Below are 27,611 nucleotides of genomic sequence, written 5' to 3' on the forward strand. Positions count from 1 at the left end.
TTTATAGAAAATAATTATAAAAATTTTTCATTGATTATTTTTTTTATATCAGTATAATTATGATCAAAAACATTGGCTGAATAATAAATTTTTTGAAATTTGTTAAAAACGATAAATTGTAAAAAAAATATTTAAAAAAATTGCACTTGTAGTTTTTTTAAATTTCTATATGTGCATTTTTTTAGATTTTCTTGTTTGTAATTGATTTGTTGAAAAAATAATCCGAAAATTGTTAATTGTCTACTAACTTCAGGATCATATTTTTCAAATGAGTGTGAATGTAGCAGACATTTAAAATTATAAATAAATAGAGTAAATAATTTAAAAAATGATATTTATAAAAAATGTACTTATTAATTTCAAAATTTTTTAAATGCGTATTTTTTAAAAATTTAATTTCATTGAATATTTACTCTAATTATTAATTATTGTAAATTTGTCTGATGTCTGCTACATTTACACTCATAATTTTTAAGGACACTTGAAGTAGCAGACATTAAAAAGATTTATTTCTTTTAAAAAATGAGAAAAATATTTATAGAAAAAACTTTTGAAAATTGCATATCCAAAACTTTTTGTGTATATTATAAAAATTGTTTGTTTACTTACAAGTATGTCCCTGAAGTTGGACCCGTCAATCTATTAAAAAATTGTTTTAAATTTTCGCGCCTAATGTATCGACTATCGTAATTTCATTGCGTCGACAGTTGATATTTCGATTCAACTATTTATTATTATTATTTATAAAATACAAAATATATGACACGTTCAATATAAATAAAAAAATATAAACGTTAGTTTTTGGTTATAGTTTTTATTTATTTATTTTTTTGTATATAAATTTATACTAACGTGTTATAACAAAAATATATATATAAATATAACTAGCATAGTATTTCAATAATTCAATTTAAAAATTTTAAACAAGTTTATATAGTAAATTAATAGTTATTGTTAATAATAAATTGTACATTTCAAATAATGTTCGATGGCAGCTATTGATAAAGTAAAAATAATTGTTGTTGGTGATTCTGGTTTGTATTTTTATTAAAATAAAATTTTTATTAAAATTTATAACATGTAAATAATCCTTACATTTGATTCGTCTTATAAAATTATCAATATTTATATGACAGTAAAGTTAGCGGACATCTGACAATTTTTGAAACTGTAATAATAAATTAAAATGTTTTTTAAATAAAAATGAAAAAATGTATGTTCAGATATCTCAAAATTCAGTACATATATTTTTTTTAATTTCATTGTTTTATTATTTAATTTTTTTGAATGTAATTAAAAAATTGTCGTATGTCTGTTACATTTACACACGTAATACTCATTTGCAAAATTTTGTTTATTAATTAATTTAAAATTCATGCTTGTAAATGTAGCGGATAATTGGCTGACAATTTTTATATTTCTGAATAAATAAATAAAATGTAAATTAAATAAAAATTTAAAAATACGTATTTAGGTATAAGTGTAAACGTAGGTGACAATTAGAAATTTTTTAAATTTTATAATAAATGAATAAAATCTAAGTAGAGTAAAAATTAAAAAATACGTATTGAGATAATTGACAAATAAGTACGCGCATTATTTTAAATTTCATTATTTTAATTTTTCGAAAATCGATAAATTGTATGTCTGCTACATTCACACTCATTAAAATTTTATATTTCAATAGGTGTAGGAAAAACATCATTGTCGCATTTAATATGTGAACAGAAACCAATACGTAATCCATCATGGACTGTTGGTTGTACCGTAGAAGTTAAATTACATGAATATAAAGAAGGTACACCCAATCAAAAGACTTATTTTATTGAACTATGGGACATTGGTGGCAGTCAAAGTCATCAGAATACAAGACATGTTTTTTATAATCCAACTCATGGTATTTTAATATTTCAATTTTATTTTAAATTAACTCTTATTAATGTCATCTGATTTTTTGATTCTTTTTTTTATATAGGAATTATTTTAGTCCACGATCTATCTAACAGAAAATCACAGCAAAATTTACAGAAATGGCTTCAAGAAGTATTGAGTAAAGAGGGAAGTGGAAGTGGAGTAGGACGACATAAAAGCTTTGATGATTTTGATCCTGAAAAATTTGTAGGCTCTACCCAAGTACATTTATTAAATTTTAAGAATTCATTTATTACAATTTTTTTTTTTAAATTAAAATATTTTTTTTCTTTTATTTTATTTTATTGTTTATTTATTTGAATTAATAAATTTTGGTTTTGTTATTTGCTATTTTACAGGTTCCAATATTAGTCGTTGGTACAAAATCGGATTTGATTGAATCAAAATCAAGTTTGCATAGAAGATCATCGACGATTGCTGAAGAATGTGGTGCTGATGAAATATTTGTTGTGAGTTTCATTTAAAAATATTCTCAGACAATGCCCTCGACTTTTTAAAAATTTTCAATGGCTCAACTGACATAAGTATTAAAATTTGATCAATTAATTAAAAAAAATTAAAGCATTAATTGAGAGAAGGACAATTTCGCTGAGATATAGATTTTAAAAAATCTACTTACAGTTGATATCAATTGGGAGGTAAACAAAATTTGGAAAATAAATTTCAGTAAAATCTTCATGTTAATTTAATAATTCGAATTTTCAAATTTTTTGGACTAAAATTTAGTCAACAGATTTTGTTTAACTCCTAATTGATAACAACTGTAAGTAATTTTTTTTAAATTCTATATCTGGGCGGGATTGTCCTTTTTTCAAATAAGGTTTTAATTTTTTTTTAATTAATTAAGAAAATTTTAATACACTAATCTATATTATGAAGAGAATAAGGGAAATTTCGGTCCGGCCATACCTATATGATAGAATCAGTTAATGCCATTAAATTTGGTATCGTTAAAAAGATTATTGACTTAAATTTGTGCCTTTTCAAAGTTTGAACTCTTTTTTATTGCCAAGTTTTGAGATGAATCAATTTAACTACATCATTCGAATTACATTTAAATTACGTGGAAAAAAAGACGTCACTGGATATGACTGATTATATATAACTATTATACATATAAGTAAGAGAAAATAAAAAAATTTAGTCTATGCCATGTCTTCTATCATAATAAAAATTAAAAAAATTTAATTTGGTATCAGTGAAAAAAAATATATTGGACGACTAATAAAAAAAAATTTGACCGTGTGTAGATTTTTTTTAAAGAATCACGTGATTAAACAATCATCGAAATCAATAAGTTTGCGAGTTAATGATGAAATTTGTCTCATTAAATTTCAATAATAATAGAAATAAACAAAAGATCCTAGAGTTGATTTGACAGTAGAGATTTTAATAAACAGTTAAATTCAAATCATATTTTATAAATTTAGTAGTAATACTCGGGCAGTTACGTAGAGACTGTAGGTTGCTCTTAACAGTTAAAAGTCATTGCATATTTTTTAAAATGGGGGGTGAGCACTGTCTGAGAATGCCAATTATTATTATATTTAATTAAAAATTATGATCTGAAGTTAACAGACAATTAACGATCTTCTGATTTTTTTTTTTTTATAATTTATCGTTTTTAAAAAATTATTAGACGTCGGCTAACTTCAGTATCATTAAAAACGAATACATTAATTAAAGTTATATTTAAATATTAAAAGGATTGTCTTCAAGTGAGATCGTTAGCTGCCGGCACTACATCATCTGTTAAGCTGAGTAGATTTTTTGACAAAGTTATTGAAAGACGTTATTATCTCAATCGCGATATTAACAGTCCAGAGAAACGTAGACTACAAGCATATACGTCTTCATATCCACAAAAAACTTATCACAATGACTGATAATTTATAATATTTATTATTACAAGATTTAATACATGGATTTGCATCACTTGTGATACGTCAACAGCTTTAATAATGTCAATGGCCTCTGAGTTATAAAAATTAGTAAATACGTTACATCATTACACTAAAAAAAAATTTATAAAATACAATTTATCTGCATTTATTGTTTATTAAACTGACTAATATAATTTTTTAAACATTCCTACGTTTGTTATTTCTAAAGCATAAATTTTAATAAAATATTTTTTTTAAATAGATTTTATTAGTCTATTTTATTTTATTTCATTAGAAAACTTTTATTTACTTTTGAAATTTGGAGAAGAAAATGTACTTTTAAGTTCTATTTTAATAAAAAGTACATATTTTTTTACAAAAATTTAAATAAAATATAAAAGCCGAAAACAAATTTATATTTTGAATGAAATACAATTACAAATTTAGTTGAAGAGAATAAATAAATCGGGTGACTACAAACCAGGAATTTAATCAGGGAATTTAATTGCGAGAGTTCAGAATTTTTCAATTATTTTTTGAATTTATTTTAATCATAAAATTTCTTAATAAATATTTTAACTTACAAATATTTATCATCGTCTTGTGATATTGTTTTCAATTCTTTATTCTTCATAATGAGTATGAATTTAGCTGTCAACTAGCAGTTTTTTAAATTTTAGAATAAATAAATAAAGTGTGAGTAAAATCGAAATTTTAATATCCATATTTAGATAAATGAAAAATCAGTACGCGCATTTTTTAAAATTTCATTTTAATTTATTTATTTAAAATTTATAAATTATCTCATGCTCTTATGTCTCCTACATTCACACTCACATTCTCATATAAATATTTCGTTTAAAATATATGAGTGTGAATGGAGCAGACATGAGAACATGAGACAATTTATAAAATTTAAATAAATAAATTAAAATAATGAACCCTGGTGGAAATTTTTCGGACTTTTCTCTGAAAATCTCTGAAAAAGTCTTTAGAATTTTAGAACTGAGTTTTTTAGAGAAAATTCCGGAAAATTTCCACCAGGGAAATTTAAAAATAATTCATGATCTTGAAGTTAGCAGGCAATTGACAGTTTTCAAATTTTTTTTCCAACAAATCATTTACAAAAAAAAAAAAAAAAAAAAAAAAAAAAGTGCACATGTAGAAAATTAAAAAAACTATAGGCGCAATTTTTAAAAATATTTTTTTGTTTATAATTTATCATTTTGAAAATAATTCAAAATTAATTAGATGTCGGCTAAAACTTCAGTATCATAAAAATTTGCGGGGGCCAGAGCCATTGTCCAAAAGATATTCGTTCGATGCGAAATCTCTGAGATGCGACAAGTTGTCGAGTAAACAATCTCGTCGAAAACAATTATCTATGACTAAACCAAAAGTTTAAAACTTCAAATCTGTAACAGTATAAATTTACGAAACAGAAAATTATCGAAAGAAAATTGTAAAATATAAATCACATCGAAATATGATTTACATAAAATAATTAGTATTAGAATAATAAATACTTGAATTGAAATAAATGAAAACATTCATTGTCATCGAAACAGAGTATATATAAAGTTCTATTATCTACAGATCGATTAAGTTCTACATTACCAACTTCCGTGGACAGTCAATAACACCAAAAACTATAATACCGACGACAGTTAATTGTACTCTTTATTGTTAGCAAAAAACAAAATCTGTTTTGAAAACAGATTGCTGTAATTAAAAAAGAACTAATTAATTAAATTTGTAAATTAATTGTGTAAGTTTATTTTAAATTAATAATTTAAAGATAAACCCTGGTACACTGTAAATACATTTTTTTTCTGTTTTTTTTTTTTTAGTTGCGATTTCATGTGTTTTAAAAAATAATATCATATATCTAACCATCTCTTCACATACAAATGTGCACTGAGTGTGCCAATACCTTATTTTAATTCAACTAACTATGTTTTCAAGTTTATTATTTAATTTCCATTTTTTAATTATGTGTAATTATAAGCACGAACATTTGGTCTTGAAAAATGTTTACATAAAAGAATTTTTATAATAATTTTCTAATGTTCAATTTTTTTATGTATCTGATTTATTGAGAAAAAAAAATATCTACAGAATTTTGTATTGATCATTTCTTATGCGATAGAAATTGTTATAATAAAAATTATCTTCTCTATAAATCTAATTGAATTTTTTCATTATTTAAACAAATCAATTAGTTAGATATATGATATTATTTTAAAACACATGAAATCGCAACAAAAAAAAAAAAAACAAAAAAAAATGTATTTACAGTTTACCAGGGTTTATCTTTAAATTATTAATTTAAAATAAACTTACACAATTAATTTACAAATTTAATTAATTAGTTCTTTTTTAATTACAGCAATCTGTTTTCAAAACAGATTTTGTTTTTTGCTAACAATAAAGAGTACAATTAACTGTCGTCGGTATTATAGTTTTTGGTATTATTGACTGTCCACGGAAGTTGGTAATGTAGAACTTAATCGATCTGTAGATAATAGAACTTTATATATACTCTGTTTCGATGACAATGAATGTTTTCATTTATTTCAATTCAAGTATTTATTATTCTAATACTAATTATTTTATGTAAATCATATTTCGATGTGATTTATATTTTACAATTTTCTTTCGATAATTTTCTGTTTCGTAAATTTATACTGTTACAGATTTGAAGTTTTAAACTTTTGGTTTAGTCATAGATAGTTCTTTTCGACGAGATTGTTTACTCGACAACTTGTCGCATCTCGGAGATTTCGCATCGAACGAATATCTTTTGGACAATGGCTCTGGCCCCCAAATTTGCGTACTGATTTTTTATTTATTTAAATACGCATTTTTTAATTTTTATTCTACTTACATTTTATTTATTTATTGAAAAATTCAAATAATTGACAATTGTCCGCCACATTCATTTTTATTTAAAACAAAAAATAATAATAAAAAAATTAAGTTTTATAATTTTACATGAGTGTGAATGTAGCAGACAATAAAATGTAAGCAGAGTAAAAATTAAAAAATGCATATTTAAATAAACGTAAAATCCGTACGCGCATTTTTTTAAATTTCATTACTTCAATTAATTAATTTATTTATTTAAAATTTATAAACTGTCTCACGGCTGCTACATTCACTCATGTAATAAAACCGATTTTAAAAGTCGTTAAAACAAAAAACAATTCGAATACAATAATATGATTTATGAATAATAAGAAATAAATAATAAATTATAAATTTGAATAAAATAATTAATCAACTGCGATAAGAGCGCCAGCTGTTAAATTTTCATTTTCCCATGCGCTCTTTTCTATTTCCGAATGTTTTCGGCTCAGGTAATACAAAATATAAAATATATATGCAGAGGCCGTTTGAAAATGAATCACGTCGTTTGTCCGAGTGTTAGTGATGGTTACTACCAATGGTAGTCAAGCATTCGTAGCTACACAACTACATGAAAACAAACACATCCACACAACCAACCTGAACCTGAACACAAGTACATAAAAAATTAAACACAAACACTGAAGACATCCTCAGAGTGTAGATTCTAGAGACTAGATGCAGAGACAAGTCGAAAGACAGAGATAGAGTCGAATCGAGTTCGCTGTCGAGTGGTAAAGCAACCAAGCAATCAGCAGTAGCAGAACCAAACCAACCAAAATCCAACGACCAAGAACTGGGTAGCAGAACAGCAGCTAACGCATCACAGACAACCAGGAGTTTAAGCCACAACAAAAAATACATTCGCTATAAAAAAAGTCTAATAATTTAAAACCATTATTATTTTTTATTACTCCATTTATATTTTTATAAATATTTATTTGTTTTGTTTTAAATAAATATTGTGATAATGGCGCAAAATATAAATCCATTTTATTCATCACCAAGTGCTAATAGCAAAGCGAATGAGGAAAAGCAAAATATACCAAAGGACAATCATGCTGTTAGTAAACGGTAAGTGTCAATCATTTTGTATATCAATACAGCGTCTACTTATTTTATTATTTATACGTAAATCAAACACTTTAACCCAATTTATTATTTTCTATTTAAATATTTTCTTACTTTTTTTTAATTTATTAAGAAATAACCTCTGATGTTTTGATTTTTATTATTTTAGGGATAATAAATTGGTTTGAATTAAAATATGACAGAGTTGGTAATGATTGCAATGATAATTATGATAATTGTTTGTTTATTTATTTACAGTTTACAAAAAGAATTGATGGGTTTGATGATGAATATGGAGAAAGGTGTGTCTGCATTTCCTGATGGCGAAAATTTATTCAAGTGGATTGGAACAATTAATGGGCCTCTTGATACGGTACATAATTATTTTATTTATTTATTGATACGTAGTAATTTTATCTCGTGATGATGCAAGTACTCGAGATAGATACCGTGCTAGCTATGGAAATTTATACTAACATCATTAATTTAAATAGACTAACCAAAGAGGCTTTGCTCAGTATTTTTATTTAATATCAAAAATAGATCTAGTGCTAGTTATTAATTTACTGCTAAGTAACTCTAATTTAACATGAGGATTTTGCATACTTTTATTACTATTTATATTATATTAGTAATTACATTTACTAGCAACGAGTGTGAATGTACCAGACACCAGACAAATTTAAAATTATAAATGAATAGAGTTAATAATTAAAAAAATATTAATTAATTATTTATAGAATATTATTAATTATTTACGTTATTTATTTATATTTTAAATTTGTCTGATGTCTGCTACATTCACACTCATTTACTAGGACGTTTACTAGGAAATAATTAACAAGCTTCAGAATTGTTATTCATTACAATTTTGGTTTAAACAAATAAATCTGAACAGCTTACAATAAGAAAAAAACTTCATTTTTGTTTATGACATTTTTTTTTTATGCTGCAAGTAAAAAAAGAAAAAAAAGTGACCCTGAAGTCAGCCGACATCTAATAATTTTTTTTCAACAAATCAGTTGCAGAAAAAAAAAAACTAAAAATATACACATGTAGAAAATTTTAAAAACTATGGGTACAATTTTTTTTAATGTTTGTTTTTTTTGAATTCATCATTTTTAAAAAGATCCAAAAATTATTGGACGTCGGCTAATTTCAGTATCATAAAAAAAAAAAAAAACAGTATAATTTACAACTAAATTAAAAAGAAAAGGAAATGATTTAGATGAAATAAATTTATAATTTCATAATTATTATAAAAAAAAATAATTTATTAATTTCTAATAATATGCCCTTTGCGCAGGAAGTACAAAGAAATTTTAATCTTGACCTTAAGCTCTATTTATTTATTTAAATTAATACCCAAAGGCATTAATGGCTCTAACGTTCTTGAAAATCGATTTCCCGCTATGTTAATTTTAAATTACTAATTAGTACTACAGGGCAGTATTTAATTAGAGGTTCACTTAAATCCGGATTATTTTATCGTTGTTATGATTATTCTATCGTTAATTAGTAATATTTATTTTTTTAGGGCATTCTTATACAGTTCCCCCCCACATACTTTTTAAATATCCCTAATGACAACTATCACAATCTTATTAAAATTTTATTGATTTAAATAAAAAAAAAAAGCACTCGTAGAAAAAAAGACAACAATTATAATTTTGCTAGGATATTAATTTAAACGTAAAATTACTTGGATGTTTTGAGTTGACGGTTTACCCAAATTTTTAAAATAAATTTTAGTTTGAAATATTTAAAATTTGAAATTTTAACATGAAGATTTTACTAGAATATATTTATCAAACAACACTTAATTTCAAATTGATAGCTGTAATTAATTTCTTTTAAAATCTCTATCCTAGTGAGATTAACACTGTGCTCTCCTTTTTTCAACTAATACTTTAATTTTTTTAATTAATTGATTAATTAAATTTGATCGGTTATGACAATTCGTTCATCGAATATTTTTACTAATTATAGTTTGGCATGCAAATTAATTCGCTCGCGAGTGAAGCGGGCAAAAGTAATAATAAATAAAAAATAAAATTTTTGTTGATATTTTTCCTTCTATTCTACTCTTCTTAATGAACGTCGGTCTTAACTGTCCTCTTGCTTCAAACTCCATGACCCTGCGTCTTTTCTCAGGGTCTCTTCAAATTTTTTGAAAATCGCACACATTTTCTGATCTATTTTTCTTCTATGAATCTGCCTTCCACTGCTCCTTCATCCCTATCGCCTGCCACGTCTGTAGATACCCCCTTTCTTCGCTGTTTACTATGTTTGCTAAAGCGGGCAAAAGTATTAATAATATATTTATAAAAATAAAACAATTAATTAATTTATAATTCAATTTTAGGTTTACTCTGGTTTGACGTACAAATTGACATTGGAATTTCCACATAGCTATCCATACAGTGCACCAGTTGTACGTTTTATAACTTCATGTTTTCATCCTAATGTCGATCATCTTGGTAATATATGTTTGGATATACTAAAAGACAAATGGAGTGCTCTCTATGATGTTCGTACAATTTTATTGTCAATTCAATCACTTCTTGGAGGTAAATAAAATAATAAAATATATTATAAGGGTCCGTTCATGAAATACGTTCGCACTTATAGGGGAAGGGGGGTGTCGCTTACTGTAACAAGGGGGGTCAGGGGAGTCTAAGGAAACGTAACGTTTGCAGCTCATCAAATAATTTTGAAAAATTTTATCTTTTTTGTTACGACAAAAAGTCATTCGTTTCATGTTTATAAATATATAAATATTTTTGCGTATATATTTCCGTCATTGGCTCAATAATTTGTTATATTTACTTATGTTTAATTTTTTTATTTTTCTTTCGATGTTGGCTTTAAAGTTGCGGTCCGTCGCGATCACTTCCTTTGTATTCCTGATTAAAGAAAATGATTTACTCGGCAGTGTTACAATTCTACTCAAAACATCTCTACTCAAAGCTACAACTCTACTCACTCACAACTTTACTCAGCCTCAACTCTGCTCACAGTTTTTTTTATTCAGGTTTAACTACTCAGTTAGACTTTTACTCAGCTTCAACTTGACTTAGCGACAGCTTTACTCAGCTACAACTCTACTCACAAAGAATTGCTATTTTATCGATAGGCTAAAATACCCGAGTAGAGTTGTACCTGAGTAAAGTTGTCGCTGAGTCTAGTTGAAGCTGAGTAAAAATCTAACTAAGTAGAGTTAATCCTGAGTAAAAAAAACTGTGAGCAGAGTTGAGGCTGAGTAAAGTTGTGAGTGAGCTTTGAGTAGAGATGTTTTGAGTAGAATTATAACACTGCCATTTACTCAATGATGAATGTGTATCTATATAGTATTAAAGTTGAATTGTTTTTAATCAGTTTTAATTATTTTAAATCAAGGATATCTAATATCAGAGAAATTTATTCAAATTTTATTATTGCAATTGATAAATTTTTTTTTAAATATAGAAATTTTGTGTACTATTAATTAATATATATCATGTGCGGGAGGGGGGGTCTATAATTTGTAACGCATTATTGATAGAGGGGTTCGTAGAAATTGTGACGAAGGGGGGTCTTAAAAGGTAAAATTTTGCGTGACGTATTTTATGAACGGTCCCAATACCATAAAGAAAAATGAAATATATTTTATTGTTAATTATTTTAATTTAGAACCAAACAATGACAGCCCATTAAATGTCCAAGCAGCTGAATTATGGAACGATCAAACAAAATTTAAAAAACATTTACTTGAAGAGTATCACAGAGACGCTGAACGTAACTCACGAGATTCATGATAAGCAAATTTAACCACATTCATTTATTATCAATACCATCTTTCATAATGCGTCATATTAAGACATTAAATTGAATTAAAATAAAATAAATAAATAAAAAGAAAAAAAAAATTAAATAAGAGCTCATACTCTAATTTATTAAAGTCTAAGACACGTGGCTTTAAATTAACGTGGAGTTATTTAAATAAATAGTAGTGTTAATTAAAGTAAAAGCCACTTGAGTCATCTGATTAAATTAAAAAAATAATAATAATGATAAATAACTTAAATATTAAATTAAGATAAATAAATTATAAATTAAATCAAACTTTTGATTGTTGTAAAATGACAAAAGATTAAATTATAATTTTTTTTAGACAAATTTGTGAGAAAACGCCAACAATAATCATCATTATTTATTTCATTTTACAATAAGTTATTGACAATGCCATTTTTAACAGTAAAGATTATAAATATCAAAAATAATTTCGTTCTATCTCAATAATATATCATTGTCATTTTATTCTGAAATAAATATTTTCAATGTATTAATTACTTTTATTACATTATTTATTTAAATCCTATTAATTAATTTAATTTTTTTTTACTTAATAATTCCCGTCGATCTCAGAATTTTTATTTTAATAATTTTAGAGCTAAAATTGACAGCAATATTCAGAAGAAAAATAATTTATAGTGTAATCGAAAACTGATGACATTTGGTTTTAAAAAAAAATTTTTTAATATTTTTGAAAGTTGCATATTTAAATAACGATATTTTATGATCCTGAAGCTGACAATCAACAATTTCCGGACTTGTTTTTCAAAAAATTAAAAACTAAAAATATGCACTTGTAAAAAATTTAAAAAATCATGGATGCAATTTTTTTAAATATTTTTTTTTTTTTATAATTTATGGTTTAAAAACATATAAAAAAATTATTAAACGTCGGCTATCTTTGCTATTATAATATTTTATAAATTTAATTACCTTTTTTAAAGCCATCATTGATAAATACAAAAAAATATACTTATAAAAGTATAATTAATTGTTACTTTTTTACACTAAAAAAATTATATAAAATTTTTATAATTTCCTAACGGTAATTCCTATTAATGTTTATTTTTTTATAAGGAAATACAACAGACAGTTTACAATTTTTTTCTTTTGAATAAACAAATGAAATATTGATAGAAAAATTTTTTTAAAATGCATATCGACGTTCTAATTAGCAAATTGTCTAACTCAATATTTTTTAGTAGGTGATTCTGTGCAATTTTCGGATAGTAATAGTCAGAAAAAATATTATTTGAGTAACCTAGACACAAATATTATACATATGCTAGATATGGAATTGATTTTTGGATGAAAAAAAAATTTTTAAATTACTTTTTTTTCGCATAAATAGAGGATTTTCTGAAATGGAGTTAGATAATTTGCTAATTACAACATCGATATGATTGATTTTCCAAAACTTAAAGTTTAGATGATTTAAAATTATTTTTTCTGATAGTGCGTAATTTATTTATAAAAACAATAATTATGCGTGTTACCCAAATTAGCCGTGAGTATGAATGTAGCAAACATCAGACAAATTTAAAATTATTAATAAATAGAGTAAATAATTAATAAAATAAAATTTTATAATTAATTTTACTATTTATTTATAATTTTAAATTCGTCTGATGTCTGATAGATTCACACTTATAATTAACCAGCATTTAATGATTTTCGAATTTTTTTAGAAGCGATAAATTATAAAAAAATTTCAAAAAATTGCACCTATAGTTTTTCTAATTTTTTACATGTGTATATTTTTAGTTTTTTTTTTTTTTTTTGTAATTTATTCGTTAGAAAAAAAAATTGTTGTCTTCTAACATGCGCCTTCTATTTTTAGTGTTATCATTTTATATTAATTACAAAAAAATTGAGTTGTAATAGTAGTGATTACTTTTTTTTTAATATAAAAAATTGACCTCACTGCTCATGGCCAGCAACTTGATAGCATTAAAAAGATATGAGCTCAGTTTATATACATATGCAAATAAAATTAATGATTTAAAATAAAAATATCAGTGATTGACTACAAAAAAAAAGTAAAAGATGTTGAATAAATTTTATAAAATTTCTACGTGTAAGTCACTATTAAATTTATCTAGATTGAATTTCAGTGCAAAAAACATTGCAGCTGTTCGAAATTTATCGATCACGTCCACTATACTCCAGGTACATAGTGTGTTTTGTATATATATAGGATATATAACTGTCTCTATGATATATTACATAATATGAAAGGTATGAAATTAAATACTTTTCATATTTACGGTGCATTTAATTTCATTTCTTTAATCGTATATTTACTCTCGCTAATTAAATTATCAGAGTAATAAATATAATTATTTTAATATTTATTTATTTTTAGGAAAAAAAAATAAATGTAGATGGTGTGGATATTAATTATCTCAAAACTGGAACAGGAAATCATCCAATTCTTTTATTGCCTGGTGCTGTTGGTAATTTCTAATTCAAATTCAAATTCGAATTCAAATTTTTTTTATTTTATAACTGGAACTAAAATACTATTCAGAATATTTTTACTCTGATAAGAAATTTTTAAATTTTAAATAATTTCAAACTCAAAACACTAGTCAATTTAGTAATTTTTTTAAACGTTCTTTTAAATTTTATCTTAATTATTTTGAACCATATTTTTAAAAACTTCAATTTAATATTTTAAATTTTTATTAATTAAACATAAATAAAACTAAACTTCAAAATGTGACACAATGACGATCTCTTTTTAAATGACTTTTAAACTTCTGGAAATATGAACTCATTTAGCAGACTTGATTTTGTCGCATCTTTAAGATACAAGATTTGAGGCTGTTTTTTGACGTATCGATGACACCAAAATGTTGACAAAATGATCAAAAATTTATATCACCAAAAAAATATCTGCTTAAAAGATTTGACATAAGAGACGACAAAAATTAAAGTACAAATAAGTCATCTAAATGATTTTTTAATTAAAATGACTTTTTTCGAACAGAAAAAAAAGACAAATTTCCTATGACTCCTAAAACCAAAATCTGTATGTCTTATTTATATAAAAAAAATTTGGCTTTGAGATAAAAAAAAAAATTTGTCATGCCCTTTTAAATGACATTTTCATGACATCTTAAAGTTGTCTCTGTGATACTTGGGGAAAAAAAAAGCAATTGACTTAATTTTATAAATGAACTTTTTTTTGACTCTATTTAAAGCTCTAAAAGTTATCATTGTTTTCCATGCAAAATATGTTCAGAAAAAGTTGATTTTCAACTATTACTGAACATTTTTTTTTTATATTTAGTCGACCGTTGGTTTTCCCCTTGAAATTTCAAAAGTTTAAAAAATATTCAAAAAAATTTCGTTGTATCACGTTTTGAAGTTTACAATAGTAAACATTTTTTCAACCTTTAGTCAATGATTTTTTTTTACACGAGTCTTTATACAGAAAATTTTCAACATTTTTTTTTATACACTAAAGGATTTTATCTCGTTACAAAGATTTGAATTCATACAGTGATTTATATTGACAAAATGTCATTTAAAAATGATTTTTTAAAAATAAATACGTCTCGGAATAACAAATTTTTTGATACAGTTGCCCTTTGATAGAGAAATTTGAACTATAAAAATTATAATTAATAACTTCTTATAATAATTTTATTAATTTATTTATGTATAAATAAATAAATATAATTTATAGGAACTATATGGACGGATTTCAAGCCACAAATTGAAGGTCTAGATAAGACAAAATTTACAATAGTAGCATGGGATCCACCGGGTTATGGAAAGTCTCGTCCGCCAGACAGAGTATTCTCAGACAATTTTTTCGAGCGTGACGCTAAATACGCCCATAATTTAATGAAGATGTTGGGCTTCGAAAAATTTTCTCTTGTTGGTTGGAGCGACGGTGGAATTACTTCTATTATTCTTGCTGCAAATAATCCACAGAGCATACAAAAAATGGTCGTACAAGGATCTAATGCTTTCATTCTGCCTCATGAAATTAAAATATATGAAAGTACGTCGATTATTTTTATTTGAATAATTACATTACAAATAAAAAAATGATAAATCATTATTCCAAGTAATGAAATGAGCATTGAATATTTTTATAGGCAATAAAAATATAGATACGTGGTCCGAAAAAATGAGAGCGCCTTTGATTGCAATTTATGGAGAAGAGTATTTGAGAAAAACTTGGTCTGATTGGGTTGACGCAATGAGTAAAATTTTCAAAGATCATGGTGGAGATCTTTGTAAGAATCATGTTTCTAAAGTTAAATGTCCTACATTAATTGTGCAGGGCAAAAAAGATGTATTAGTTGATCAATCACATCCTGTTTATTTGAAAAATAATATTCCTAACTCAAGGTTTGTATTTTTATCAATTTTTTTACCCACCAAAGTTTTTCTCAGACAGTGCTTCCACTTTTTGAAAATTTTCAATGACGACTGTCAGAAGCATATCAAAATTTTATCAATTAATTAAAAAAAAATTAAAACCTTTAATTGAAAAAAGGACAATTTCGCAGAGATATAGAATTTTTTAAAAATTAGTTATAGTTGTTATCAATTAGGAGGTAAACGAAATTTGGAAAATAAACTTTAGCCTACGAAATTTGAAAATTCGAATTTAAAAATTGGCATGAAGTTTTTACTGAAATTTATTTTTTAAATTTAATTTTTGTTAATTAATTGAAAAATTTTAAAACGCTTAAGACAATTGACTCATCGAAAATTTTTAAAAAAGTGGCGGGTACCGCCTGAGAATGTCCTTCGTAGTTGAAATTTCGTTGAGATATAGATTTAAAAAAAATTACTTACAGTTGACATCGATTGGGAGGTAAACAAAATTTGGAAAATAAATTTCAGTAAAATTTCCATGTCAATTTTATAATTCGAATTTCCAAATTTTGTAGGCTAAAATTTATTCAAAAAATTTCAATTAACTCCTTACTGATAAGAACTAAGTAATTTTTTTTAATTTCATATCTCGGCAAAATTGTCCTTTTTTCAATTAAGGTTTTAATTTTTTTTAAATTAATTAATAAAATTTCACTACGGTTATGTCAGTTAAAAATCATTGCAAATTTTTAAAAATTGAGGGGGGGAGGAGGCACTGTCTGAAAATGCCCTTCATAATTAATTACATTTGAACTAAAAGATTTTTTTTTATTTTTTAGAGTCGAGATTTTTGAAAAAGGCGCCCACAATCTTCATCTAAGATATCCTGACGAATTCAACAAATTAATAACTGAATTTTTATTAGAATAAAAATAAAAAATATTTTTGTTTTTGATTGGAACAAAACGTGATAATCATGTGAAATTTTGTTTAAACTTTTATATCATCTGTTTATGTTAAAATTTATTAAGTTCAAACCAACAATAAGAATTAAAAATAAATGATTTAATATTTTTAATTATTTGCTCTATTTAAAGTTACATGCATAATTAATATAACATATAGATAACATTGATTTGAAAATCAAATTTAATGAGATAAAGATTATCTTTAAATAAATAATTCAATGGCCTCGACATTTGATTATGCGCTAATATTATATTATATTTTAAAACTTATATTACCGCTGTACATTTTAAAAGTTTGAAATAAGAAAGGCAGCAATAATGTTACTCAAAACATTAGCAAAATTTTTTACAAACAATGCTACTGGTTTACATCAAACAATTAATTTTAAAAGGATTCATTTTGGTACACGAAAATTATCTACTAGTAATAATACATTCGAGGTAATTTATAAAAAAAAATTTTTTAAAAATATATAAATTTTGTAATTAATTAACAATTTTTAGGAAAAGAAAATAAATGTAAAAGGTGTTGATATTAATTATGTTAAAACTGGTACTGGAAAACATACTGTCTTTTTATTCACAAGTACATTAGGTAATTATATTTATATATGTATATTTTATTAGGGTGTTTCAAAAAACCATTTCTTTTTTTTCAAGTCTGATGGCATTAAAAATTAGTTAGGTATAAAAAAAATCCTCACAAAAGAGCAGCTCGAAATCTCAATCCTACTAAGAGCTCAATGAATGTTCATTTTCCCATTTATATTACATGTGAAAAAAAAATCGAAGCACGTAGTCTTGTAGGAAATTTAATTTTCTACCAAAAAATTCTTAGGTGTTTTCTTCGTACAACTTATAGAAAAAAAGTTATGAAGCTTTAAACAATAGTGAATTGAAAAACAGTTTTAAAGATGTCCGGATTTTGTTGCCTGCATATTTAATAAACGGTACACTGCATATTATGCTTAGTTATTTTCTGTACACTGTAAAAAATTTTCGGAGTGAAGGCGGGCTAAATTTGGAGTGAATGCGGAGCGGACGACTGTTTTTTTATTTAATCTCCTCGGAGTGAAATTCAATAACGAACGGAAGTTTATTTTAATATTAAAACTCCGATTTAAAGTGGAGTAAAATCCAAATCACTTCGCTGGAAAAATAAACTCCCTATTTACTCCGTATTCGGAGTGATCTTTTTGAAAACTTCGGAACTCCAAGTGACGGAGAGAATTCGGATTTAAATAAAATCCGTAATCACTTCAAATTCACTTCCGATTTTTTACATTGTATAAATTTCGAAAGTAAAATTTTCTTTTTTAAGAATTACAATTTTTTTTTTTCAAAATACATCAGTTTCAAATTAAGATGAATTTCTGTCAAAAAACTGCTTTTTATAATAAAAATATGAAGTTATACTACTTATTATAGTTTAAAGCTTCATAACTTTTCTTCTGTTAGTTGTAGGAAGAAAACACTCAGCAACGTTTTTGTAGAGAATTTAATTTCCTACAAGATTACATACTTCGATTTTCGAAAAAAAATTTTTTCAATACTTTTATTTTAAAAAACAAAAAAAAATTGTTACATGCAATTCAAATGAAAAAATGAAAACTCGTTGAGCTCTTAGTAGGATTGAGATTTTAAGCTGCTCTTTGGGGATAATTTTTTTTATACTTAAGTCCAGCTTTTGAACCACAAGAAAAATAATTTTGTTTAAAAACTTATTTTGATAAATTAATATTTAGGAAGTATATGGACAGACTTCAAACCACAAATTGAAGGCTTGGATAAAATGAAATTCACAGTTGTCGGGTGGGATCCACCGGGTTATGGAAAATCTCGTCCGCCGGAGAGAGATTTTTCAGCGGATTGTTTTGCACGTGATGCTGAATATGCTTATGAATTAATGAATACTTTGGGCATCCAAAAATTTTCTCTTGTAGGTTGGAGTGGCGGTGGCGTTACTGCGATACATTTTGCTGCTAATTATCCTCACTGTGTTGATAAACTCGTTGTTATAAGTTGTGGTACACATTTATCTTCTAAAGAAATGGATACTTACAAAAGTAAATATTATTTATTTAGTATTAAAAAATATTATTCTATAATTTAAATATTTAAAGGTATGAGAGATATAAGTAAATGGTCTGACAAAATGAAAGGACCTTTAGTTGCTATTTATGGTGAAGAGAAATTGCATAAAATGTGGAACTCATGGGCGGACTTAATGAATGAAATTTTTGAACATAAAAAAGGTGATATTGCTCGAGCGGAAGCCACCAAAGTTAAATGTCCTACATTAATTGTACACGGTAATAAAGATATTGTTGTCTTTCCAAATCAAGCTGCCATCCTAAACAGTAGTATTCGTAATTCAAGGCATGTATATTTATTTTTTTGATATATATATTTTAATTTTTTATCTTGATTATTGTAAATAATTTATTGTTATATTTTAGAGTAAAAATATTCGAAGAAGGAGGGCACAATGTTCATCTGAGATTTCCTGACGAATTCAATAATGCAGTGACAGAATTTTTATTAGAAGAAAACTGAAACATTTTTAAAAATAATCTATTACACGGAAAGAAAATTATGGAAACTGTTCCCATAATTTTGTGAAATTTTTTCCTATATCATCATAGGAATTACAACCATAAATTATGGGAGCAGTTCCCATAATTATAGGAATAGTTCCTATAATTATGGAAATGATACCCGTAACGTTATGAGAATGGTTCCTCTAATTATAGGAATGGTTCCTACAATTTATAGGAATACTTTCTATAATATTATGGGAATCATTCCTATAATATATAGGAACTATTCCCATAATATTATAGAAATAGTTCCCATACCATTATAGAAACCATTCATATAATATTATGGGAATGGTTCCCATACTATCATGAAAAAATTAATTTAAAGAAAAGTGTGGCAATCACTTTTACAATACACAGAAATTTGATTAAGTATAGAAACAAAAATTCAAACATTGAGACAAAAATCCATATTTAGCAAAAATATTAAAATTTTTAACAAAAAAATTTTTTTTAACAAATTTAGCGTCGAAGAAGCTTCATTTGGATCTCTCCATATTATTCGGGAAATTTCTACACTGTTTTGCAAAAAAAAAAATTTTTATGATATTATTGGAGTGGTTCCCATAACATAATGGGAATAGTTCCCACACCATTATGGGAATAGTTCCCATAAAATTATAGGAATAGTTCCCACACCATTATGGGAATAGTTCCCATAATATTATGGGAATGGTTCCCATATTGGTATAGGATCTATTCCCATACCATTATGGGAATGGTTCCCATAATGGTATGGGAACTATTCTCATACTATCATGGGAGCTATTCCCATAAATTATAGGAACGATCCCTATAATAGTATAGGTACTATTTCCATACCATTATGGGAACCATTCCCATAATGCATAGCAAAACTTCCCATAATTTTCTTTCCGTGTACTTTAAACAAATAATGTAACTATAAAGTATTTTTGTAAAAATCATTTTATTGTGAAAAATTTTTTGTTATTATCACGACAGCAATATCACTGTCCTGATATTATTTAAATAAATTATTCACTGATAATATGAACTAGAATTAACTAAAAAAAAGATAATTAAATTATAAACCACGTATTTGTTAATGAAATTTAAATGTCGACGTTCTAATTAGCAAATTGTCTAACTTAATATTAATTAGTCGGTGGTTTGTGCAATTTTCATGTTCCTGAAGATCGGAACGTTTTTCGCGCAACTAAAATGAAAAAATTTATGAAATTCTACTGCTTAAGGGTGACGTGAATGGTAATTGGGGGTGGCTACAATTTTCGGCTAACATACTAGTGCCTAGCGAAACATTTCAGAAATCTAGATTCAGTAGATTTTTTACTTTTCATTTTGTTTTTTTATTTTCATGCCGCAAAAAATGTTCCGATCTTCAGGTACATCAATTTTCAGATACTAATAGCCAGAAAAAATATTATTTGAGTAACCTAGATAAAAATATTATACATATATTAGATATGGAATTGATTTTAGATAAAAAACCATTTTAATTACTTTTTTTTCGCATAAATAAAGGTTTTTCTGAAATGCAGAGACAATTTGCTAATTAGAACGTCGATGCGTCGTTTGACGTCGGCTAGTTTTTTAAGAATTAAAAAATATAAGAAAATAAAAAATAAAACAAATATATAGACCGTTACTTAGGCGTTTTATTTCTACTAATTTTTCGTTCTTGAAAAATATTAAGAAAAAAGATTTTTCTAAATTACGGACTAGTATTTAAAGTTATTCATGACAATAAAGCAGTAGAATTTTTTAAATTTTAATAATAGTAATAGCAAAAGCACCTTAACTTAAACAGACTAATGATATATATTATACCTGCAAAAACTTTATACTTGTGAATGCTTCATTGCATTTTATAAGTCATAATACTAAAGTACTCAGATACAAGTCACACCCTTCCGTTTATTTTTACTCCGTAAAGTTTTTTATTTAAAAATCTTATTCCACATTTTACTCCTACTCAAATAACTATTTTTTATTCACTCAAATTTATAGAAATACTGTTAATTAAATCGTTGCCTCAATTCTCGAACTGTGTGAGTACTCATAAAATGCTCACAAAAAACCTCGACGATGCGGTAGAATGAATTTGCGTTCAATGAGCCCAAGACAGGGTTGGGTGACCAGAAAAATCGATTCAATTGCCGATATCCTTCAATGCATAAAATTCATTTCCAATAGTAATTTATAAAAATTACTTTTACTTACTCAACATAATCCAATATTATTAATTTTAAAAAATATTTTATTCGCGCACTGAAAGGTTTAAAAATAAAAATTTCAATTACTTTTTTAAAATTGTAAATAAATGCTGAGAAATTCAATGCGTTGTCTGATGCAGTAGAAAGTGGATTTTGTGCTACTTGTGATCACTCCTTTTATGTCAAGTGAGGTTGAATCCCAAATTTATTTCCTTATACAAAATTTATAGATATATAAATATCTATCATTATGCAATAATTAATTATTATTATTAATTACAAAAATTTGTAAATAAATTCAATAAAAACATTCAAATAAATTAAAATTTTTTAATTGAACATTTTAATTAATTAATGATGACTTAATACTTATGTGGGTATATATCATTATACATTAGTATACATCAAGGCCTTATTATCTACAAATACATATATATATATATAAACCTTGTATAATATATAAATCAATAAACTCAAGTGACATCAGTTATAAATATAAAAATGAACTTTTCGATGTCTATTCCAGTTGTTTATTTTATAATATTCAAATATCGAATGTTTATTAAATATATAAATAATTATATATATATATATATATTTATTCATAATATTTGAATAAAAGATACGATCAATGTGAAAGGAAACTTCCGCGAGGCGTAGGTGACATGCGTGGAAATCCTTTAGTCTTTGGGCGTTACGCCCTTTTTGATGATAAAAATATATAATTTTTATTTGCTTTTAAAAATAATTTAATTGCTCTATACACCAGTAAATTAGCAATTAAATAAAAGAAAGGAAAATTTATAAAAAAAAAAAAATACTTAAATAAAAAACATTTAAAAGTGTTTGTATATGGACAGAGTTTCCAAATATGGTCAGCGTGTTTCTCGCCTCGATTCATACTGATCTCTTCCATTCCCTCTCTCTTAACTTTATATATTTATTTATTTTTTTCTGCAGTATTATATATGTCGAGATTTAAAAACCGGCAGTACAGGGTCCAGTTACGAATATAATAAATACCAAGACTTTTAAAACCACCACTAAATCCTCACATATGTTTTTATCATCCTGACCTTTGACTCCATTTGATTATTATTTCCCGTAATACTTATTTCAAATAAAATGTTTATATTTTTATTGATATAACTGTTTTTTACTATATATATTAGAGTGTCTCAAAAAATCGACTTTTTTTTTTTTCTTGAAGAACATTGAAAAATCGACAGAGTATCTCTAGACAAAGACCCTGTTAAAATATGAGACCTTAATATTAATATTTAATGGTGGCGATTCACGATTTTCTATTTTCCATTTAAATAACATGGGAAAAAAAAAATTTAATTTTGGAATTTTATACCTCGGCGATGGCTCATTGAACAGATAAGTTCAAGATATATTTTTGTAGGGAATTGAACGCTCTACAAAAAAAGTCTTTTATCATTTTTTGATAAATCCATTTGTTTAAAAGTTATTGGAGCTCGAAGTCAAGTTAGAGTAAATTTCGAGATCTTTTTACTTTTCCGGCGAAACTATCGGACTTATCATAAAATGTCATGAGATCTTTTTTGAAGACAATTTTATTTCCTACAAATTATCATTGATAAATTTTTTTCAAATTCTGCATTTTTTTCTAGTTATTTCCATTTTAATGCCAATCTTCTAAAAAAGTAGTGTTCTGATCGATTTTAAGAGCTTGGCATTAAAATGGAAACAACTAGAAAAAAATGCAGAATTTGAAAAAAATTTATTAATGATAATTTGTAGGAAATAAAGTTGTCTACAAAAAAGATCTCATGACATTTTATGATAAGTCCGATAGTTTCGCCGGAAAAGTAAAAAGATCTCGAAATTTACTCTAACTTGACTTCGAGCTCCAATAACTTTTGAACAGATGGATTTATCAAAAAATGATAAGAGACTTTTTTTGTAGAGCGTTCAATTCCCTACAAAAATATATCTTGAACTTATCTGTTCAATAAGCCATCGCCGAGGTATAAAATTCCAAAATTAAATTTTTTTTTTTCCCATGTTATTTAAATGGAAAATAGAAAATCGTGAATCGCCACCATTAAATATTAATATTAAGGTCTCATATTTTAACAGGGTCTTTGTCTAGAGATACTCTGTCGATTTTTCAATGTTCTTCAAGAAAAAAAAAAAAAGTCGATTTTTTGAGACACTCTAATATATATATATATATATATATATATATATATATATATATATATATATATATATATATATCAATAATATTAATGACGAAATTTCATAACAAATTTTTTGGATAAAATTTTCAGAGCAAATTTATTTTCTATTGAGATTTTCATGATTAAAAAAAAATTAATTTATAAATATATATTTTTAAAATAAGGAAGATATAAATATGATGAATGATGACTCATATATACAATATGAGTAGACTGTATAGTAACACACCTTCATTCTCAATCCTTTTTTCATTCAAACTCTTACATTACATTCTATTTATATTTTATAAAAATTTTTATATACGTAAGACTTTAAATAATACACTAGTATATATACATATATATAAAAAAAAAATATCTTAAGTTTTACATGACGATATCACCTTCATTACCGCAGTATTTTCGCGACCGAGAGGACGATACCTTGTACGGTAACTTGGATCGCTGGACGTTATTTCAATACGATATCGAGTACTTGAGACTCTCGGTACATAACGAGAAAGCGGGACTAAAAATTGACCTCATTATAATCCTACATACTATTATTATATACTAGACATTTATATATATTTTAAATTTATTTAATTACAGATACAGATACAGATAAATAAATATTTTGATATTAAACTTTATCTATTATTTTTTCTAGTGTTTTGACATTCTAGACATAATCAATACAACGGTGTCAACACATGTAAAAACACTGGGTTACTCACACGAACATGCTTCGATTGAACGAGCTTAAAGTCCTAGAAATTCCCCTCAATGTCCTGCGCACACGCCATTAAAAAAAGAATTTACGTAAAAAAAGATAAAAAAATGTATGACTCATTCCTGTATTTTTACATAAAATATTTAGTCAATATTTTTAGACAAAACATATTTTGAAATAGTTTTTAAACAACAAAATTTTAAATTTGTTTTTATTGATAATTTGAAGCTAAAATTTCATGATACCGAAATTAGCCGTCTAATAATTTTTTGATTTAAAAAAAAAATGTATTTTAAAAAATTGCACCTGTAGTTTTTTAAATTTTCTACAGACGCATATGTTTTTAATTAAATTGATAAAAAAAATAAAAAATTGTTAATTGTCTGGTAACTTTAGGACCATAAAATTGCAAGTATTAAGATTAAGAACCACAACAATTGAGATCAAAAGTAAATGTGATGTCATTCTTAGCTTTTGATGGCAGCAGCTTCATATACGTGCAATCAAGTGACGAAATGAAGGACAATGAACATGAGAGACGTTAAATCGAGCGTGTCATCAGTCTATTATTTACATTACTCTTGATATTAATATATTGCGTAAGAACCATATGAATATATATGCATATATGTATACACCATAGTAAAAATAAAACTTTTTGCACAAAATATTTTTTACCGTTTAATTAAATGAACTTTAATGAAAGTATTCATTAGAGTTCTATTTATAGAGCAGTATAGTGTAATACTTTTTTTTCATATTTTTTATATTAATCCCGTTACAACTGATGACCTGACGTTTAACGTCATCACCGTAGCATGTACTCACATCATGTACTTCAAAGTTAAGTGGTCCAATACATTTTCCAAGCTTTTACTGTCTGAGATCGGATATTGTTGTTTATACTGATGTTGATGCAGGCTCTCAATGTCCGCTATTTAATATTTAAATCAATAATCTACGGTCTATAGTATGTAGTCTGTATGAAAAATATAAACAAGTACCAAGTATATTTTTCTACAGTCTCAGTAAGTTCGTTCATGATCCATACAAGGTAACGTCTACCAGAGATTGTCGTGTACTGTCTCGAGTCGTGTTAAATTTACGTCAGTAATAGAACCACGCCTGGTTAATAAATTTTACTATCATCAATTTAATATACACTGAGAAAATCTTTTCGCATCATTGTATATTTTTACCGCGAGAAATTAAAAATTTTAAATCTAATATATTTTTGATACAAAAATTTGAAGATTTCATTCAAAATCCCGTACGAAAAAAATACATATCCGGGCAAATCTTAATACAAGTCTCATATATGAGACATATATTCATTTTTGCCCGGATATATTCCGGATATATACTTTTTTCGTACGGGATATTTTTCTTAATTGAAGAAATCCAAGTTTATTTCAAGATATTTTGATTTTATTTTTTTTTTGCAGTAGTGTAAATATATGAAATTAATAATGCAACAATTTATATAAATTTATTTTTCGAAAAAATATTGTTTCCACAAAAGTTATTTGTTTTTCTCAGTGTATTACACTATGCAATTATGAGATTGAGATTTAGACTGCGACTAATGTTTAATGATTATATTAATTAAATAAACCAATTACTTAAATTATTTAATGTTCATCTTATTTGGAGTCAAGCAGTCAAGTACTAAGAATCTTCAAGTACTTTTACATTGAGAAGTTTCACATATCATACGTAACTTGTCTATATAAAACATCAACATGTTTTTATGCCTGCATCACAAACATAACATGTTTCTCGACAAATAATTTATTTAACTTGTAACTCAATGTAATTTAAATGCCTTTTATAAATAAATAGACATCTTATTTATTCAACAATTGTAACACATGTATCATTTATTTTTATTGTTACAATTGCTGTTGTTTATATTTTATGATACTGAATTTAGCCGACGTCTAAAAACTTTTGGATTTTTTTAAGAACGATAAATTTTAAAAAATAAATATTTAAAAAATTTTCACTTATAGTTTTTAAAATTTTCTACATGTGCATATTTTTAGTTTTTTTTTTTTAATTGACTTGAAAAAAAAATTCGAAAATTTCTAACTGTCTGTTAGTTTCAGGATCATAAATTTTTTTTTTCTGTACATAAAATTGTCAGATTTGAATTTATATATTTTTTATTATTTTATAATTAACTAAATAAATTTAAATTTGTGTTAGTACTCAAAAAGGGTGTGTACCAGTCGTGGTGACTCATGTTATCGACTTTCTTCCTCGCCAAACTTGCTGCTGTATACCTGCAGTAAGATAAATTTTTTTTTTTAATTTTTAAAAATATCAAATAAACAAAATATTAAATTTATAAACAAATAATTAATTATCGAATAATTACAAAGTCAAATTAATTATGATGATTAAAGTAGCAGACTTAGAAATTTTTATTTATTTTCACTAAACAAAATAAACATCGACAGGCAAAAATTTGAAAAAAACCATGTGGAGAATTTTCAAAAATTCTCTTGTGTATTTTTTAAAAAAATTTTTATCATGATAATCAACTTGGTAATAAAAAACAATAGAATTTTCAGTTGCCGGCTCCCTTCAACACCATAATTAATTTAAGGATCGAAAAATTGTATTTAAAATTTTAGTTAAAAGAAATAAACAAAAGTAATTACCGCAATTACTTTATTTAAATTTTTTATTTATACTTTTACGAGTGATTAGTTTACTGACCAGTAGATTATAAAGATTAATTACTCACTACTCATATTATCAGTTTAAGATTAAAATTAATAACAACACCAACCAGTAATTACTTTTGGTTATTGTTATCTATGTGGTTACTAATTACCTAATAATTAAGAACTAGTTGGTGGTTACAGGTATTTTTGAGATAAATTATTTGGGTAAAATTGAATAATTATTCAAATTTATTTTTAAAAATATGACAAAGTTTCTTATTATATA

The 27,611-nt window shown here is 25.3% G+C and overlaps 4 protein-coding genes across 5 annotated transcripts; all 4 read left to right on the forward strand.

The window, feature by feature from the left end:
• Positions 1–365: 365 nt before the first annotated feature.
• Positions 366–4,022, forward strand: LOC130667275 (rab-like protein 3). 2 transcript variants are annotated; one of them, XM_057468742.1, is made up of 5 exons: positions 366–1,034; positions 1,688–1,897; positions 1,976–2,118; positions 2,271–2,381; positions 3,639–4,022. In XM_057468742.1, the coding sequence occupies exons 1-5, from the start codon at positions 989–991 to the stop codon at positions 3,816–3,818; spliced, it is 690 nt and encodes a 229-aa protein (XP_057324725.1). In that variant the 5' UTR covers positions 366–988; the 3' UTR covers positions 3,819–4,022. The 2 variants fall into 2 exon arrangements, with proteins under 2 accessions (XP_057324725.1, XP_057324724.1); XM_057468741.1 differs by having other exon boundaries at positions 374–1,034; positions 1,976–2,133.
• Positions 4,023–7,348: 3,326 nt separating this feature from the next.
• On the forward strand, positions 7,349–11,701 carry LOC130667891 (ubiquitin-conjugating enzyme E2 C). Its single transcript, XM_057469808.1, has 4 exons — positions 7,349–7,796; positions 8,052–8,166; positions 10,159–10,363; positions 11,466–11,701. Exons 1-4 carry the CDS (start codon positions 7,693–7,695, stop codon positions 11,588–11,590), a joined length of 549 nt encoding a protein of 182 aa, XP_057325791.1. The 5' UTR covers positions 7,349–7,692; the 3' UTR covers positions 11,591–11,701.
• A 1,852-nt stretch (positions 11,702–13,553) lies between these two features.
• On the forward strand, positions 13,554–17,038 carry LOC130667890 (valacyclovir hydrolase-like). The gene is made up of 5 exons (XM_057469807.1): positions 13,554–13,796; positions 13,993–14,083; positions 15,322–15,642; positions 15,740–15,995; positions 16,808–17,038. The coding sequence occupies exons 1-5, from the start codon at positions 13,674–13,676 to the stop codon at positions 16,896–16,898; spliced, it is 882 nt and encodes a 293-aa protein (XP_057325790.1). The 5' UTR covers positions 13,554–13,673; the 3' UTR covers positions 16,899–17,038.
• A 204-nt stretch (positions 17,039–17,242) lies between these two features.
• LOC130667889 (valacyclovir hydrolase-like) lies at positions 17,243–21,958 on the forward strand. The gene is made up of 5 exons (XM_057469806.1): positions 17,243–17,377; positions 17,441–17,531; positions 18,682–19,002; positions 19,060–19,315; positions 19,396–21,958. Exons 1-5 carry the CDS (start codon positions 17,255–17,257, stop codon positions 19,490–19,492), a joined length of 888 nt encoding a protein of 295 aa, XP_057325789.1. The 5' UTR covers positions 17,243–17,254; the 3' UTR covers positions 19,493–21,958.
• Positions 21,959–27,611: the final 5,653 nt, after the last annotated feature.

This window comes from Microplitis mediator, chromosome 5, assembly GCF_029852145.1.
Source record: "Microplitis mediator isolate UGA2020A chromosome 5, iyMicMedi2.1, whole genome shotgun sequence".
NCBI lineage: Eukaryota > Metazoa > Arthropoda > Insecta > Hymenoptera > Braconidae > Microplitis > Microplitis mediator.